Raw genomic sequence first — 19,189 nt, forward strand, 5'->3', positions numbered from 1 at the left:
TTGGGCTACTGGGCTCACTTTCCCCATTCCTCGTCTTCATAACCGAAAGAATTCTGTTTACAGAAAAAAACACTGCTATGCCCCGGCCTGAAACGGTAGGCCCAATGGAGGAGAGGCAGTCAAGAAATTCAATAACAACAACAACAATAGTTTTCTCTGCTGCAAACCAAGTTTAACTTGTGGTTCTGAATCCTGGTTGGTAGGGCCACAGTTTGTGCCTCATATGGAATGAGAATCCTCCAAAACTAGGAGTCGTTCACTGCTGAGCCATAAACAGAGGAGAGAGAATGTGCAGGCCCAAGGTGCATTCCCATTGTCTTGATGCGCAGACCATGCTAATCTGGAGAAGAGATCCTCTGTAGACAGATCAGCCTGTCTTGCTCCCCTCGTGCATTTCCCAATTCCCCAAGTGTCATGATATTAAGCAAGATGTAGGTGACATCCCACCTTCCCTTTACGTTCAGGTGCCCGGATTTCATGCAGCTCTCCCTCCCCCACCCAATTGAATCCATCCTCAAAGGAGCAACACCTGGACGAACGAACGAATGAACGAACGCGGCACATACCACAGATTTGCTTTGTATGATTAGGTGTCCAAGAACACTGAAAAAGATCGCTGTGTTCACAACATTGAGGTCCATATGGCCCTTATACATCTGCAAAGGAACAAAGATTTTGAGGCCCACGCAGTCCCTCTTTATGCCTTTTTCTACTTATCTTCTTACTAATATTTGAGGGATATCTGAAGGCCTAGAGCTACAAGCTGATTACTCTTGTCCTAATTCTAATATGTTATATTTCTCAAATGATGGAAAATACGAAATACAGGACGAAACTCCCAGTTATCACAGCTGCTTGGGTCATAGTCTAATTTAAAAAAAAGAACAATCATATAAGAACCTGCTTCTCCTGTGTGTGTGTGAGACAAAAAGAAATGCAGAAATATAGCTTTAGGCAACCCCTTCCCCATAACTTCTTGCTATGAAATAAGATTGGGCAGTCTTGGGCTACTGGGTTCGCTTTCCCCATTCCTCGTCTTCATAACCGAAAGAACGCAGCACATACCACAGATTTCCTTTGCAGGATTAGGTGCCCAATAACAATAAAAAACATGGCTGTTTCCACCGGTTCCTCTGCAGCCTTGCGGTCCATATTATACATCTGCAAAGGAACAAAGATTTTGAGGACCACACAGCCCCTCTTTATGCCTTTTTCTACTTATCTTCTTACTAATATTTGAGGGATATCTGAAGGCCTAGAGCTACAAACTGATTACTCTTGTCCTAATCATAATATGTTATATTTCTCAAATGTCCTTCATGCTTCTTAGTTTAGGTTTTTACATTTTAGGGGGTATTTGTCACTGGCGTACCTACTAATAAGGGGCTGCATCTCTTCCAGGAATGGTGGCACCTCTGTCCAGAATAAAGTATCCACCCTGGATACAAGATCCTCCACCCTATGTTGGTTCAATAGCTATACATACCGGTATCTGGATTTCAGTCCAATGGATTTCAGTCCAGGGGGATGCTGAGGTTTGCGCACAGCTGGGCAGGAGGGTCCTTATAAGAAAAGACCTTTCTCTCAAAGAGCCCTTGTGCCAGTGGTTGGGAAGAGACAAGTGCACATGTCTTATTGGACAGCCCCTTTCATAATGCTACTGGCTGTAATCTAATTCAACCAGGAGTGGACAACTGCCAAGGAATCCCCTCCAAAGAAAAGATCCAGATTCTGCTCCAAAATGAAAATCAGCAGACAAGTCTCCTTACAGACAAATTCTGCTATAAAATTGTGAGGTGTTTTTGTAAACCAGAAGGCACCTGTAGAGGTATTTCAGATGGACAGATAAAGTGCTGGGAGAAGAAATGGAGAAGTTAAGCTGTTGATCTTAGCATTGAATACTCAGTGGACGGCCTGTCCCAGATCACTTCTCTCTTCTAAGCCACAGCACTGACCATATAACAGTAGTGCAACAAGAAAGCAGTAGAACTAAGCCCTGAACAACAAAATTCCCTTAGCCTAAGCTTCTCAGAGTCAAAGCTCTCTTGCAGACCCAGCAGTACAGGCCTTTGTTACATGGAGCTGGGATTAGCTGTGACCAGAACTCTCTACTGAGTTTATACTCTGCGACTCACTCAGATCTATTGTTGTGGAATCCATGAAGCGAAGGCCAAAGTACCGCAGAACACCCATTCACACAGAAATGAATTTCTTTCTACACCCCCCCCCCAAAGTTCTGAGTTCGAACTAGTCAGATACCTGGGCATTTGTGGCGATAAAGCCACAATTATCGACAGCAGGCAAACCAAGTAGAAAGTAGGAGTACTCAGGTGCATCTGTATGGTCCAGTATGGACTGGCCGGCGGATTGCAAGGGATGCCGAAGTTAGCAAAGATAATGGAATATATGACATACAATATGCCACTTCCAATCATCACAGCCGCTTGGATCCACTTCTAATTAAAAAAAAAAAGCATATAAGAACCTTCTTCGCCTCTGTGTGTGTGTGTTTGTGAAACGAAAAGAAAAGAAGAGCAAAAATATATAGCTTTAGGCCAGTGGTCCCCAACCTTTTTATTACCGGGGACCACTCAACGCCTTTTACTGAGGCCCGGTGGGGGGGGGGGTGTAGTTTACTCCTCTACTCCCAACCACTGCCCTAACGCTCTTTGATCACTATGGTAATGTTTAAACATCCCTTCAAAATAAGATACAGACACGCCACAACAATGAACATAAGGAACATTTTATCTTCATGGAAATTATAACTCAATAACACCCGTAGTGTGTTGTAAAGGGCCGGAGGGGGAGGGGGGAGAACGCGGGGCCCACCTCCAATTAATTCTGTTTTACAGAAAAAACACTGCTATGCCCCGTCCCCAAATTGTAGCCCCAATGGATGAGAGGCGGTCAAGAAATTCAATAACAAGAACAACATCATCATCAACAACAACAACAGTGCTCTCTGCTGCAAACAAACTTTAACTTTTGGTTCTGAATCCTGGTTTGTAGAGCCACGGTTTGTGCCTCATATGGTATGACAATCCTGCAAAACTAGAAGTCTTTCACTGCTGAGCCATAAACAGGAGAGAGAATGTGCAGGCCCAAGGTGCATCCCCATTGTCTCCATGCACAGATCATGCTACTCAAAGAATTTCACTTTTCCTCTTGAAGACTTTAGATTTAAAAATTTCCTGTTTTCTTCTTGCAGTCTGGAGAGGAGCTTTTATTTTGGGGGCTCTCCAGGTCCCTCCTGGAGGCTTGCACCCCTGAACGGTGGCAGTTGAGCTAGCCTCCAACTGAAACCCTGAGATCCCACTTCTGGGGTGTCTTGAAGCAAGATGAAAATGGCACATAAGTTGAAAAAAGCTGACATAGAGCCAGTAATTGAGAAACCCAAAAAAGTCTAAACAAACTGATGGCATATGTTGGAAATCTCAAGATGATATCGGATCCTTTTTTCATATGTGGTACAATTGTAGATCAATCAAAAACTTTGGATATAAGGTCATGATAAGTGGCAAACATTTTAATTGTCAATTTGTATTAGACCCCAAATACATGTTGTTAAGCATTATACCCACCTGAATACCAAATCCGTGTTCTGAATTCTCCTTCCGTGCAACAACAGGAGCAGGGCTCCTCATCACCACTGGCTGGAGGGAGCAGCAGGCCCCCCACGTGGACTCATGAAGCACAAGAGGGAGAAACAAGCAGGAATGGCTGAACTGACAGATTGGACCAACCAAAAACCACTGTAGGATTTCCAGAAACACTGGGAGATTAGAAATATCTCAGAATGTATTTATTTATTTAAACATTTTGAACAACAAGAAACAAAACAAAAAAACCCGGAAAGAACCATCTGTTTTCTATTTTGCGGGCCCTTGTTGACAACATTTTAGTCCTTTGGACACATCTCACCATGAATCTAGAATATAAAGAAAAGCGGCAAATACTTAGCAGCAGCCGCCATTGAGGCAGCGGAGGAGCGGGCAGCAAGAAGACACGTGTGTGTGTGGGGGGGGCTTCTAGGGTGGCAGGAAAGGGGGTGCTGCGTGAGACCATCGCGCTCGCCCCCTTGGCGCCTGGGCATGGGCTTGGGGCCCCTTAAAAGGGGCCCCGTGGAGAAGCCCTGCGTCTTGCGCCAGGCTCGCCTGAGCAGTGTGCCTGCTCTCTCTCGAGTGCAGAATCCCTCGGAGCAATGAGCTGTCTGCTCTAGTCCTGGCCTCGGGACTCTTGGGGCCCGGCAGCAGAGTGGGGGGCTGGGGGTCTCCTGCGCAGCAGAGCGTTCCTCTTGGTGCAGCAGCGCTTTCAGGCGCATTTCTCCCTTTCTTGTCACGGGCCCCTGCCAAGGGACCTTTGGGTTGGATGCCGCTTGACAGATTGGCCCACACGGCCCACAGGTTGGGGATCGCTACTCTACAACATGGCATTTTAACCTATTCTTTTATAATCAGGGTCAAGCTTTAGATGATCGGTCTGGCAGGGCTGCCTGTAGCAATGTGTAGGAGACTTGGAGTGGGACCCGGGGGCACGTTTGGGCAACTACATGACTGTCACTGGGGGGGGGGGAACCCCGGAAGGAATGACACACCAGTTACCAGACTTTTCAGCCACTCTCCGAGCAGAGCAACATGACTTCTTGGTTTGGGTCCCAATCTCTGTTCAAGGTCCCCACTAAAGGGAAGAGCCTATGGCTCAAGTATGCAAAAAGATTAAGAAATTTTGAATGACAGAGGAATAGAAGAGGTTACTTTTTGAAGACATGTTTACAGGGACAAGCCAGTGAGGAAAAGCATTTGCTTTGAAAACGGGGGAGATTATCTTGATCCCGTTCTGTTTTGAAGTTGTGTATGCGAGGCAGCAGAGAGCTGAGCTTGGGGTCTGGAGCAGGATCCAAGCAGCCCCGAAGAACAGCCAATGAGCTGTCGGGTCCCCACCCGCGGGGCCCAATGAGTTTGCATCAATCAAGCACCGCTAAGCCAATCAGGCTCGGCCTAGGGCAGTTCAACCTCCTGTACATATGTATATAAGTGGGGGCTTGTCCAGGCAAGACCCCAGTCTGCGTGGTTCCCTTCAACATGTACCCACTCCTAGAAGCAATAAAGAGCTGCTTGATGCATGACCTCACTTATTTCCTAGCGAACCCACTATACAACACTTGACCGAAAGATTTCTTTGAACAATAAACAGACTTCGATACACTTCGATTAGAATGAAAAGTTTGGGTTGGTTTTTTGGGGGCTTTGTGTGTCGACTTGACCTCATTTCTTCTTTATTGGCTGGGCATCATTACGCAGTCAAGTCTTTTCCTTGTAAGGAGAAAATTTAGTAGAGCAGGATGTAAACTGAGAAGCAGAAAACAAGGAACCCCTCCCCAAAATTGTTGTATTACTATACAAGCATTTGTCCTCATGAATAATTGCAGGGGTATTTCTGGTTGCCAACCTTCGGGCAGGGCCAGGGGATCTCCCACTATTACGACTGATCTACAGACAACAGAGATCAGATCCCCTGGATAAAACGGCTGGTTTGGAGGCTGGACTCCAGGACATTGTACCCTCCCCAAACTCTCCCCTCCAACCCCAAAATCTACAGGTATTTCCCAACGCAGAGCAGGGAACCCTAGGGGAACTACTTGTTTAAAAAATCAGTACACAGCACAATTAAACTGCATTCCCTGAAACTCTCCTCACTCATGATGGTGTGGATCTGTGATTTTTGTGGCTTATGCTTTGGTTATCGATAGAAGACATGATCTTACAGTGACTTTTAGGGAGGCCCAGTGCAAAAACTCTGAGGATCCATGTTTTGGAACCAGGTTTTTGCTCTGTGCCGTAGCCATAAAGGTTTGGATCTGTGATTTTTGTGGTGTATGCTGTGGCTGTCAATAGAAGAAGTGATCTTACTGTGAGTTTGGGGGGCCTGGATGCAAAAACCCTGAGAATCCATGCTTTGGATCCATATTTTTGCTCCGTGGCATAGTTATAAAGGCATGGATCTGTGATTTTTGTGGTGTATGCTGTGCCTATCGATACAATAGGTGGTCTTATCGTGAGTCTGAAGGGGTTCAGTGCAAAAATCATGAAGATTTCATGCAGCTCTCCCACCCCCACCCACTTGAATCCATCCTCAAAGGAGCAACACCTGGACGAACGAACGAACACGGCACATACCACAGATTTGCTTTGTAAGATTAGGTGTCCAAGAACACTGAAAAACATGGCTGTTTCCACTGGTCCCTCTGCAGCCTTGCGGTCCATATTATACATCTGCAAAGGAACAAAGATTTTGAGGACCACACAGCCCCTCTTTATGCCTTTATCTACTTATCTTCTTACTAATATCTGAGGGATATCTGAAGGCCTAGAGCTACAAGCTGATTACTCTTGTCCTAATCCTAATATGTTATATTTCTCAAATGTCCTTCATGCTTCTTAGTTTAGGTTTTTACATTTTAGGGGGTACTTGTCACTGGCGTACCTACTAATAAGGGGTTGCATCTCTTCCAGGAATGGTGGCACCTCTGTCCAGAATAAAGTATCCTCCCTGGATACAAGATCCTCCACCCTATGTTGGTTCAATAGCTATACATACCGGTATCTGGATTTCAGTCCAATGGATTTCAGTCCAGGGGGATGCTGAGGTTTGCGCACAGCTGGGCAGGAGGGTCCTTATAAGAAAAGACCTGTCTCTCAAAGAGCCCTTGTGCCAGTGGTTGGGAAGAGACAAGTGCACGTGTCTTATTGGACAGCCCCTTTCATAATGCTATTGGATGTAATCTAATTCAACCAGGAGTGGACAACTGCCAAGGAATCCCCCCAAAAGAAAAAATCCAGATTCTGCTCCAAAATGAAAATCAACAGACAAGTCTCCTTACAGACAAATTCTGCTATAAAATTGTGCTATAAAAATGCAGAAATATATAGCTTTAGGCAACTCCTTCCCCATAAGGTCTTGCTATGAAATAAGATTGGGCAGTCTTGGGCTACTGGGTTCACTTTCCCCATTCCTCGTCTTCATAACCGAAAGAATTCTGTTTTACAGAAAAAAAACACTGCTATGCCCCGGCCTGAAACGGTAGCCCCAATGGAGGAGAGGCAGTCAAGAAATTCAATTACAACAACAACAACAATAGTGCTCTCTGCTGCAAACCAAGTTTAACTTGTGGTTCTGAATCCTGGTTGGTAGGGCCACAGTTTGTGCCTCATATGGAATGAGAATCCTTAAAAGGTGCCCCGTGGAGAAGCCCTGTCTCTTGCGCCAGGCTCCCCTGAGCAGTGTGCCTGCTCTCTCTCGAGTGCAGAATCCCTCGGAGCAATGAGCTGTCTGCTCCACTCCTGGCCTCGGGACTCTTGGGGCCCGGCAGCACAGTGGGGGGCTGGGGTCTCCTGCGCAGCAGAGCGTTCCTCTTGGTGCAGCAGCGCTTTCGGGCGCATTTCTCCCTTTCTTGTCACGGGCCCTGCCAAGGGACCTTTGGGTCGGCTGCCGCTTGACAGATTGGCCCACACGGCCCACAGGTTGGGGATCGCTACTCTACAACATGGCATTTTAACCTTTTCTTTTATAATCAGGGTCAAGCTTTAGATGATCGGGCTGGCAGGGCTGCCTGTAGCAATGTGTAGGAGACTGGAAGTGGGACCCGGGGACACCTTTGGGTCGGCTGCCGCTTGACAGATTGGAGCAGTGGCTCGAGATCTCCCCTGAGCTCGCCGCCTCCCCACCCATGGCGTCCGGCTGGTCCCTGATCTTCACAGAGCCTCTTTCAGGAGTGGGATGCCAGGCTCCAGCCCTCCAGCCTCCTTCCCTCAGGGTCCCAGGGAGTCAGCAGCTGGGGTCTGGGACAATGTGCCCAGTTCCTTCCACCCCAACAGGCAGTTCCTGGGCTGAGGACCATGGGAAAAAGCCCCCCCCCCATTCAGGGGGGATCAGGGAGGGAGGACAACCCAAGCGGCGCCAGCTATCCATCTCTAGTCCGGAGGTGCTCCTGAGAGGCACTTTGTTCGAGCCCCGATCCGTCCAGCTGCGAGGGACTTGTGTTGCCCCCGGCACACGAGGAGGCCTTCATTGAGTCAGCTGGTTTTGCAGACTTCTGGAGAAGGCTGGGACTTCCAGGGTCATCTGGTCCAAGCCCATGGTGAACACTGCGGGCACTGTCTGCATAAGTAGAGTTGGCAGGGGCCGCCATGGTCATCTAGTCTGATCCATCCTCCTGCTGTAGGCAGCTGTCTTAGTGGAAGGAGTTGGCAGGGGCTGCCATGGTCATCTAGTCCAACCCCCCACTTCAGGCTGCAGACTTAGTTGTGTGACCACAGAGTTGGCTGAGACCCTTTGGATCGTCTAGTTCGACCCCCTGCTTCTGGCAGGATTCTTATTTCACAAGGGCACTGAGCTGTGCCCGCCTGGTGTGACAGCTGGTTTTCTAGAGACCATGTGGCTTCAGCAGGAATACCAGTCTGACCAAGCCAGGGTTGGGGGCTGGTCCTGGCACCCTGGCAGCAGTGTGTTTGCGCCCTCGTCTGGCTCAGGACAGCACAGCCCTCAGACTGCAGGTGGTTGGGTGCGTCCAGCCACTCTTGGGACTGCCTTTGGAGATGCCATGTTTCTAGAGGCCAAGTCTCACCAGAGGCCCCACTAGGCAGGGTGGACGCTCACCCTGGGATGTCCATGGTGGCAGGAGTGGCGAGGGGCCCATTCACCGGTCACCACAGTTCCGTGATCTCAGCTGGAAAAGGGCTGGAGATCAAGCCTCAGTGTTACTGGTGGAGGGCTTCTTATATATAGGATCCATCTAACAACTTTGCCATTAAAAGTTATCATTGAAAGGACAACATATTGTAAGGTTAGCAGTTTTTTGCGTCTTCAAAATCTGGTGATTAAAGAGAAGACAATGAAAAGTTGGCAGCAGAAACAAGAGGAAGAAAAAAGAACAGAGTGGCTCAGTTATATGCCCTGGACCTCTAGGATGAAAGAAAAATGAAAAGAATCCCAAGGAACTGGGCCGACCACAGACCACCGGAGGATGTTCAAAAACACGGGGAGATTTGAAACAGCTAAAACATTTTTTATTAACGTGAAATATTTAAAAATTTATACAACATTCATTTTTATGGGCTTCCTCCTCTTCCAACATAAGAATGTTATGATGAATCTAGAATATAAAAAAATGGAGAAACGTTGTCAATAAAGAGCATAAATAAACGAGGGTTCCATGTGACACCCGAGGATTTTCAAAAACACGGGGAGATTTGAAACAGCTAAAACATTTTTATTGACATTTTTTTAACTTCATACCACATTCATTCTTATGGGCTTCCTTCTTTTCCAACAGAGGAATGTCATGATGAATCTAGAATATAAAAAAATGCAGAAACGTTGTCAATAAAGAGCATAAATAAACGAGGGTTCCATGTGACACCCGAGGACATGGCTTTGGGAAAATGTCCTGTTCTGACTTGAGGGAAAGTAACTTCTCTAACCATGTGGTTGTACCTATAATTCTCTCCAGAACTAAGCCCCATGAACCCAGAAGCTCTTTGCTTCATCCCAGCCATTGCCAGCTATGCTGAAACTAACAAAGGACAGATCATAAGAGAATGTCGGATCGTTAAGGCGCCTCTGGATCCTCCACGATGGTGCATTGCACAGCTTGGAGACTGACCCGTAGGTGACCGAAAACACAAAATATAAGATGAAACTCCCAGTCATCCTGGCTCCTTGGATCGAATTCTAATTAAAAAAAACACAAACGTATAAGAACCTGCTTCTCCTCTGTGTGTTTGTGAAACGAAAAGAAAAGCAGAAATATATAGCTTTAGGCAACCCCTTCCCCATAACTTCTTGCTATGAAATAAGATTGGGCAGTCTTGGGCTACTGGGCTCACTTTCCCCATTCCTCGTCTTCATAACCGAAAGAATTCTGTTTTACAGAAAAAAACACTGCTATGCCCCGGCCTGAAACGGTAGCCCCAATGGAGGAGAGGCAGTCAAGAAATTCAATTACAACAACAACAACAATAGTGTTCTCTGCTGCAAACCCAGTTTAACGTGGTTCTGAATCCTGGTTTGTAGGGCCACAGTTTGTGCCTCATATGGAATGAGAATCCTCCAAAACTAGGAGTCGTTCACTGCTGAGCCATAAACAGAGGAGAGAGAATGTGCAGGCCCAAGGTACATTCACATTGTCTTGATGCGCAGACCATGCTACTCTGGAGAAGAGATCCTCTGTAGACAGATCAGCCTGTCTTGCTCCCTTCGTGCATTTCCCAATTCCCCAAGTGTCATGATATTAAGCAAGATGTAGGTGACATCCCACCTTCCCTTTACGTTCAGGTGCCCGGATTTCATGCAGCTCTCCCTCCCCCACTCAATTGAATCCATCCTCAAAGGAGCAACACCTGGACGAACCAACGAATGAACGAACGCGGCACATAGCACAGATTTGCTTTGTATGATTAGGTGTCCAAGAACACTGAAAAAGATCGCTGTGTTCACAACATTGAGGTCCATATGGCCCTTATACATCTGCAAAGGAACAAAGATTTTGAGGACCACGCAGCCCCTCTTTATGCCTTTTTCTACTTATCTTCTTACTAATATTTGAGAGATATCTGAAGGCCTAGAGCTACAAGCTGAGTACTCTTGTCCTAATCCTAATATGTTATATTTCTCAAATGATGGAAAATACGAAATACAGGACGAAACTCCCAGTCATCACAGCGGCTTGGAAAAAAACACAAACGTATAAGAACCTGCTTCTCCTGTGTGTGTTTGTGAAACGAAAAGAAAAGCAGAAATATATAGCTTTAGGCAACCCCTTCCCCATAACTTCTTGCTATGAAATAAGATTGGGAAGTCTTGGGCTACTGGGCTCACTTTCCCCATTCCTCGTCTTCATAACCGAAAGAATTCTGTTTTACAGAAAAAAACACTGCTATGCCCCGGCCTGAAACGGTAGCCCCAATGGAGGAGAGGCAGTCAAGAAATTCAATTACAACAACAACAACAATAGTGTTCTCTGCTGCAAACCCAGTTTAACGTGGTTCTGAATCCTGGTTTGTAGGGCCACAGTTTGTGCCTCATATGGAATGAGAATCCTCCAAAACTAGGAGTCGTTCACTGCTGAGCCATAAATAGAGGAGAGAGAATGTGCAGGCCCAAGGTACATTCACATTGTCTTGATGCGCAGACCATGCTACTCTGGAGAAGAGATCCTCTGTAGACAGATCAGCCTGTCTTGCTCCCCTCGTGCATTTCCCAATTCCCCAAGTGTCATGATATTAAGCAAGATGTAGGTGACATCCCACCTTCCCTTTACGTTCAGGTGCCCGGATTTCATGCAGCTCTCCCTCCCCCACTCAATTGAATCCATCCTCAAAGGAGCAACACCTGGACGAAGCAACGAATGAACGAACGCGGCACATAGCACAGATTTGCTTTGTATGATTAGGTGTCCAAGAACACTGAAAAAGATCGCTGTGTTCACAACATTGAGGTCCATATGGCCCTTATACATCTGCAAAGGAACAAAGATTTTGAGGACCACGCAGCCCCTCTTTATGCCTTTTTCTACTTATCTTCTTACTAATATTTGAGAGATATCTGAAGGCCTAGAGCTACAAGCTGAGTACTCTTGTCCTAATCCTAATATGTTATATTTCTCAAATGATGGAAAATACGAAATACAGGACGAAACTCCCAGTCATCACAGCGGCTTGGAAAAAAACACAAACGTATAAGAACCTGCTTCTCCTGTGTGTGTTTGTGAAACGAAAAGAAAAGCAGAAATATATAGCTTTAGGCAACCCCTTCCCCATAACTTCTTGCTATGAAATAAGATTGGGCAGTCTTGGGCTACTGGGCTCACTTTCCCCATACCTCGTCTTCATAACCGACAGAACGCGGCACATACCACAGATTTCCTTTGGAGGATTAGGTGTACCATACAAGTCAAAAACATTGATGTATCCACCGGTCCCTCTGCAGCCTCGCGGTCCATATTATACATCTGCAAAGGAACAAAGATTTTGAGGACCACACAGCCCCTCTTTATGCCTTTTTCACTTATCTTCTTACTAATATTTGAGGGATATCTGAAGGCCTAGAGCTACAAGCTGATTACTCTTGTCCTAATCCTAATATGTTATATTTCTCAAATGATGGAAAATACGAAATACAGAACGAAACTCCCAGTCATCACAGCGGCTTGGATCCAATTCTAATTTTAAAAAAACACAAACGTATAAGAACCTGCTTCTACTCTGTGTGTTTGTGAAACGAAAAGAAAAGCAGAAATATACAGCTTTAGGCAACACCTTCCCCATAACTTCTTGCTATGAAATAAGATTGGGCAGTCTTGGGCTACTGGGCTCACTTTCCCCATACCTCGTCTTCATAACCGAAAGAACGCGGCACATACCACAGATTTCCTTTGGAGGATTAGGTGTACCATACAAGTCAAAAACATTGATGTATCCACCGGTCCCTCTGCAGCCTCGCGGTCCATATTATACATCTGCAAAGGAACAAAGATTTTGAGGACCACGCAGCCCCTCTTTATGCCTTTTTCTACTTATCTTCTTACTAATATTTGAGAGATATCTGAAGGCCTAGAGCTACAAGCTGAGTACTCTTGTCCTAATCCTAATATGTTATATTTCTCAAATGATGGAAAATACGAAATACAGGACGAAACTCCCAGTCATCACAGCGGCTTGGAAAAAAACACAAACGTATAAGAACCTGCTTCTCCTCTGTGTGTTTGTGAAACGAAAAGAAAAGCAGAAATATATAGCTTTAGGCAACCCCTTCCCCATAACTTCTTGCTATGAAATAAGATTGGGCAGTCTTGGGCTACTGGGTTCACTTTCCCCATACCTCGTCTTCATAACCGAAAGAACGCGGCACATACCACAGATTTCCTTTGGAGGATTAGGTGTACCATACAAGTCAAAAACATTGATGTATCCACCGGTCCCTCTGCAGCCTCGCGGTCCATATTATACATCTGCAAAGGAACAAAGATTTTGAGGACCACACAGCCCCTCTTTATGCCTTTTTCACTTATCTTCTTACTAATATTTGAGGGATATCTGAAGGCCTAGAGATACAAGCTGATTACTCTTGTCCTAATCCTAATATGTTATATTTCTCAAATGATGGAAAATACGAAATACAGAACGAAACTCCCAGTCATCACAGCGGCTTGGATCCAATTCTAATTTAAAAAAAACACAAACGTATAAGAACCTGCTTCTACTCTGTGTGTTTGTGAAACGAAAAGAAAAGCAGAAATATACAGCTTTAGGCAACCCCTTCCCCATAACTTCTTGCTATGAAATAAGATTGGGCAGTCTTGGGCTACTGGGCTCGCTTTCCCCATTCCTCGTCTTCATAACCGAAAGAACGCGGCACATACCACAGATTTCCTTTGGAGGATTAGGTGCCCAATAACAATAAAAAACATGGCTGTTTCCACCGGTCCCTCTGCAGCCTTGCGGTCCATATTATAGATCTGCAAAAGAACAAAGATTTTGAGGACCACACAGCCCCTCTTTATGCCTTTTTCTACTTATCTTCTTACTAATATTTGAGGGATATCTGAAGGCCTAGAGCTACAAACTGATTACTCTTGTCCTAATCCTAATATGTTATATTTCTCAAATGTCCTTCATGCTTCTTAGTTTAGGTTTTTACATTTTAGGGGTACTTGTCACTGGCGTACCTACTAATAAGGGGCTGCATCTCTTCCAGGAATGGTGGCACCTCTGTCCAGAATAAAGTATCCACCCTGGATACAAGATCCTCCACCCTATGTTGGTTCAATAGCTATACATACCGGTATCTGGATTTCAGTCCAATGGATTTCAGTCCAGGGGGATGCTGACGTTTGCGCACAGCTGGGCAGGAGGGTCCTTATAAGAAAAGACCTTTCTCTCAAAGAGCCCTTGTGCCAGTGGTTGGGAAGAGACAAGTGCACATGTCTTATTGGACAGCCCCTTTCATAATGCTATTAGATGTAATCTAATTCAACCAGGAGTGGACAACTGCCAAGGAATCCCCCCCCCCAAAGAAAAGATCCAAATTCTGCTCCAAAATGAAAATCAGCAGACAAGTCTCCTTACAGACAAATTCTGCTATAAAATTGTGAGGTGTTTTTGTAAACCAGAAGGCACCTGTAGAGGTATTGCAGATGGACAGATAAAGTGCTGGGAGAAGAAATGGAGAAGTTAAGCTGTTGATCTTAGCATTGAATACTCAGTGGACGGCCTGTCCCAGATCACTTCTCTCTTCTAAGCCACAGCACTGACCATATAACAGTAGTGCAACAAGAAAGCAGTAGAACTAAGCCCTGAACAACAAAATTCCCTTAGCCTAAGCTTCTCAGAGTCAAAGCTCTCTTGCAGACCCAGCAGTACAGGCCTGTGTTACATGGAGCTGGGATTAGCTGTGACCAGAACTCTCTACTGAGTTCATACTCTGCGACTCACTCAGATCTATTGTTGTGGAATCCATGAAGCGAAGGCCAAAGTACCGCAGAACACCCATTCACACAGAAATGAATTTCTTTCTACACCCCCCCCCCCAAAGTTCTGAGTTCGAACTAGTCAGATACCTGGGCATTTGTGGCGATAAAGCCACAATTATCGACAGCAGGCAAACCAAGTAGAAAGTAGGAGTACTCAGGTGCATCTGTATGGTCCAGTATGGACTGGCCGGCGGATTGCAAGGGATGCCGAAGTTAGCAAAGATAATGGAATATATGACATACAATATGCCACTTCCAATCATCACAGCCGCTTGGATCCACTTCTAATTAAAAAAAAAAAGCATATAAGAACCTTCTTCGCCTCTGTGTGTGTGTGTTTGTGAAACGAAAAGAAAAGAAGAGCAAAAATATATAGCTTTAGGCCAGTGGTCCCCAACCTTTTTATTACCGGGGACCACTCAACGCCTTTTACTGAGGCCCGGTGGGGGGGGGGGTGTAGTTTACTCCTCTACTCCCAACCACTGCCCTAACGCTCTTTGATCACTATGGTAATGTTTAAACATCCCTTCAAAATAAGATACAGACACGCCACAACAATGAACATAAGGAACATTTTATCTTCATGGAAATTATACCTCAATAACACCCGAAGTGTGTTGTAAAGGGCCGGAGGGGGGGGGGAGAACGCGGGGCCCACCTCCAATTAATTCTGTTTTACAGAAAAAACACTGCTACGCCCCGTCCCAAAATTGTAGCCCCAATGGAGGAGAGGCGGTCAAGAAATTCAATAACAAGAACAACATCATCATCATCAACAACAACACTGCTCTCTGCTGCAAACAAAGTTTAACTTGTGGTTCTGAATCCTGGTTTGTAGAGCCACGGTTTGTGCCTCATATGGTATGAGAATCCTGCAAAACTAGAAGTCTTTCACTGCTGAGCCATAAACAGGAGAGAGAATGTGCAGGCCCAAGGTGGATCCCCATTGTCTCCATGCGCAGATCATGCTACTCAAAGAATTTCACTTTTCCTCTTGAAGACTTTAGATGTAAAAATATCCTGTTCTCTTCTTGCAGTCTGGAGAGGAGCTTTTATTTTGGGGGCTCTCCAGGTCCCTCCTGGAGGCTTGCACCCCTGAACGGTGGCAGTTAAGCTAGCCTCCAACTGAAACCCTGAGATCCCACTTCTGGGGTGTCTTGAAGCAAGATGAAAATGGCACATAAGTTGAGAAAAGCTGACATAGAGCCAGTAATTGAGAAACCCAAAAAAGTCTAAACAAACTGATGGCATATGTTGGAGCGATAAGCTGATTACTGTTGTACTATCCGAATGTGTTATATTTCTCAAATGTCCTGCATGCTTGTTAGTTTAAGGTTTTACATTTTAGGGGTTATTTCTCACTGGTGTACCTACTAAGAAGGGGCTGAACCCCTTCCAGGAATGGTGGCACCTCCCTCCAGAACAATGTATCCTCCCTGGATTCTCCACCATATGTTGGTTCAATAGTTATATTTACGAGTATCTGGTCCAATGGTGTGTTTATTATTAGCAAAGCCTACTCACCTCTCTCGCATTGCAAATGTCAAAAACATTTGTGGTAGAACCGGCCGCCTGCTTGCCAGATGCCAAGCCAGTGGGCCCTGTTCCAGCCCCCCACCCTTTCCCTGGACAGGGGCTATCTCTTCCGGTCTGTCGCTGCCACCACACACTGACTGCAGTACCCCTTCCCAAGGGACAGTGAGACCCCTCGGCTGGGTTCCTGGTATTCTTGAATTAAAACCATCAATCGTTGGTCATGCCTTCTCTCTGCAGAGGAGATCTGCCCCCGGCTTCTTGCTTGGAGATCCTGGAGAGATTCCCCCCTCCCAGGAAGTCTGAAGCCTGTATACTCACATGTTCCTCCCCCTGGTGGAGCCTGACTCCTCTATTCTCATTGGGGCATGTGACCCGCTCCCTTCCCTGAGTCTCTGAGTAAACTGAGAAGCAGAAAACAACGAACCCCTCCCCAAAATTGTTGTATTACTATACAAGCATTTGTCCTCATGAATAATTGCATGGGTATTTCTGGTTGCCAACCGTCGGGCAGGGCCAGGGTATGATTATAAAAGAAAAGGTTAAACTATTACGACTGATCTACAGACAACAGAGATCAGATCCTCTGGATAAAATGGCTGGTTTGGAGGCTGGACTCCAGGACATTGTACCCTCCCCAAACTTTCCCCTCCAATCCCCAAATCTACTGGTATTTCCCTACGCAGAGCAGGGAACCCTAGGGGAACTACTTGTTTAAAAAATCAGTACACAGCACAATTAAACTGCATTCCCTGAAACTCTCCTCACTCATAATGGTGTGGATCTGTGATTTTTGTGGCTTATGCTTTGGTTATCGATAGAAAACATGATCTTACGGTGATTTTTGGGGAGGCCCAGTGCAAAAACCCTGAGGATCCATGTTTTAGAACCAAGTTTTCGCTCTGTGCCGTAGCCATAAAGGTTTGGATCTGTGATTTTTGTGGTGTATGCTGTGGCTGTCAATAGAAGACGTGATCTTACTGTGAGTTTGGGGGGCCTGGATGCAAAAACCCTGAGAATCCATGCTTTGGATCCATATTTTTGCTCCGTGGCATGGTTATAAAGGCATGGATCTGTGATTTTTGTGGTGTATGCTGTGCCTATCGATACAATAGGTGGTCTTATGGTGAGTCTGAAGGGGTTCAGTGCAAAAATCATGAAGATTTCATGCAGCTCTCCCTCCCCCACCCACTTGAATCCATCCTCAAAGGAGCAACACCTGGACGAACGAACAAACGCGGCACATACCACAGATTTGCTTTTTATAATTAGGTATCCAAGAACGCTGAAAAATATTGCTGTGTTCACCACATTGAGGTCCATATGGTCCTTATACATCTGCAAAGGAACAAAGATTTTGAGGACCACACAGCCCCTCTTTATGCCTTTTTCTACTTATCTTCTTACTACTCTGGAATCCCCCCCAAAGAAAAGATCCAGATTCTGCTCCAAAATGAAAATCAGCAGACAAGTCTCCTTACAGACAAATTCTGCTATAAAATTGTCCTATAAAAATGGAGAAATATATAGCTTTAGGCAACTCCTTCCCCATAAGGTCTTGCTATGAAATAAGATTGGGCAGTCTTGGGCTATTGGGCTCACTTTCCCCATTCCTCGTCTTCATAACCGAAAGAATTCTGTTTTACAGAAAAAAAACACTGCTATGCCCCGGCCTGAAACGGTAGCCCCAATGGAGGAGAGGCAGTCAAGAAATTCAATAACAACAACAACAACAACAACAATAGTGTTCTCTGCTGCAAACCAAGTTTAACTTGTGGTTCTGAATCCTGGTTTGTAGGGCCACAGTTTGTGCCTCATATGGAATGAGAATCCTCCAAAACTAGGAGTCGTTCACTGCTGAGCCATAAACAGAGGAGAGAGAATGTGCAGGCCCAAGGTGCATTCCCATTGTCTTGATGCGCAGACCATGCTACTCTGGAGAAGAGATCCTCTGTAGACTGTTCAGCCTGTCTTGCTCCCCCCACCTGGGGGATCAGGAGGCCCCCCACGTGGACTCATGAAGCACAAGAGGGAGAAACAAGCAGGCATGACTGAACTAACAGATTGGACCCACGACAAACCACTCTAGGATTTCCAGAAACACTGGGAGATTAGAAATATCTCAGAATGTATTTATTTATTTAAACATTTTGAACAACAAGAAACAAAACAAAAAAACCCTGAAAGAACCGTCTGTTCTCTATTTTGCGGGCCCTTGTGGACAACATTTTAGTCCTTTGGACACATCTCACCATGAATCTAGGATTTAAAGAAAAGTGGCGAATACTTAGCAGCAGCCGCCACTGAGGCAGCGGAGGAGCGGGCAGCAAGAAGACACGTGTGTGTGTGGGGGGGGGGGTTCTAGGGTGGCAGGAAAGGGGGTGCTGCGTGAGACCATCGTGCTCGCCCCCTTGGCGCCTGGGCATGGGCTTGGGGCCCCTTAAAATGGGCCCCGTGGAGAAGCCCTGCCTCTAGCACCAGGCTCCCCTGAGCAGTGTGCCTGCTCTCTCTCGAGTGCAGAATTCCCTGGCCGGGGAAGTCCCTCGGAGTCCCCATCATAAGAGATTGACTTGGTGATTCTGACTGTATTTATTACTCATTTAGCTACTTGGGGGGGGGGGGGTCAAGTGGGTAAAAGGTCATTGAGGGGTATGTGCAGTATAGTGGCCATATTTATCTGGCCATTACATTTCCCTTTCCTCCATGGACTTCAGATTCCCCTCCCCCCCACACACATTTGAATCTCAAGAACCCCTCGAGTTGTTATGACCACCCAAAGTCACTTGGAAAGCTTCATGGTAGAGCACTGACTTTGTTGTATGAAGAAGCAGTCAATCACCTTAGCCCACGCTCAGCTTTGCAGTTTGAAAGAGCATCGCAGATGAACTGATTAAGTGACCTACCTCCCAAGCAACCCTTTCCTCCAGGGGAACTGATCTCTGCAGTCTGGACAGGAACTTTCGTTCTGGGGGGTCTCCAGGTCCCTCCTGTAGGCTGGCATCCCTGAACAGTGGCACTTCTGGGGGCTATCGAAGCTAGAAGAATATCTCAGGAGTTTCTGAATGGCAGAAAAGTTGAGAAAAGCTCACACTGAGGCAGTAATTGAGTAACCCACGGTAAGTTCTT

The 19,189-nt window shown here is 46.0% G+C and overlaps 1 protein-coding gene across 1 annotated transcript in view; it reads right to left on the bottom strand.

Annotated features, from left to right (window-relative positions):
* Positions 1 to 1,417: 1,417 nt before the first annotated feature.
* LOC143819822 (uncharacterized) overlaps positions 1,418 to 19,189 on the bottom strand; it is a 150,816-nt gene continuing 133,044 nt past the window's right edge. The window contains exons 16-23 of the mRNA XM_077301862.1: positions 13,421 to 13,516; positions 12,914 to 13,009; positions 12,422 to 12,517; positions 11,915 to 12,010; positions 6,180 to 6,275; positions 3,585 to 3,755; positions 2,260 to 2,456; positions 1,418 to 1,562 (exon numbers count right to left, since the gene is read on the bottom strand). Of these exons, the coding sequence (XP_077157977.1) occupies positions 1,460 to 1,562; positions 2,260 to 2,456; positions 3,585 to 3,755; positions 6,180 to 6,275; positions 11,915 to 12,010; positions 12,422 to 12,517; positions 12,914 to 13,009; positions 13,421 to 13,516 (951 nt within the window). The 3' untranslated portion in view covers positions 1,418 to 1,459. The remainder of the gene's footprint in view (positions 1,563 to 2,259; positions 2,457 to 3,584; positions 3,756 to 6,179; positions 6,276 to 11,914; positions 12,011 to 12,421; positions 12,518 to 12,913; positions 13,010 to 13,420; positions 13,517 to 19,189) is intronic.

This window comes from Paroedura picta, chromosome 10, assembly GCF_049243985.1.
Source record: "Paroedura picta isolate Pp20150507F chromosome 10, Ppicta_v3.0, whole genome shotgun sequence".
Taxonomy (NCBI): Eukaryota; Metazoa; Chordata; class Lepidosauria; order Squamata; family Gekkonidae; genus Paroedura; species Paroedura picta.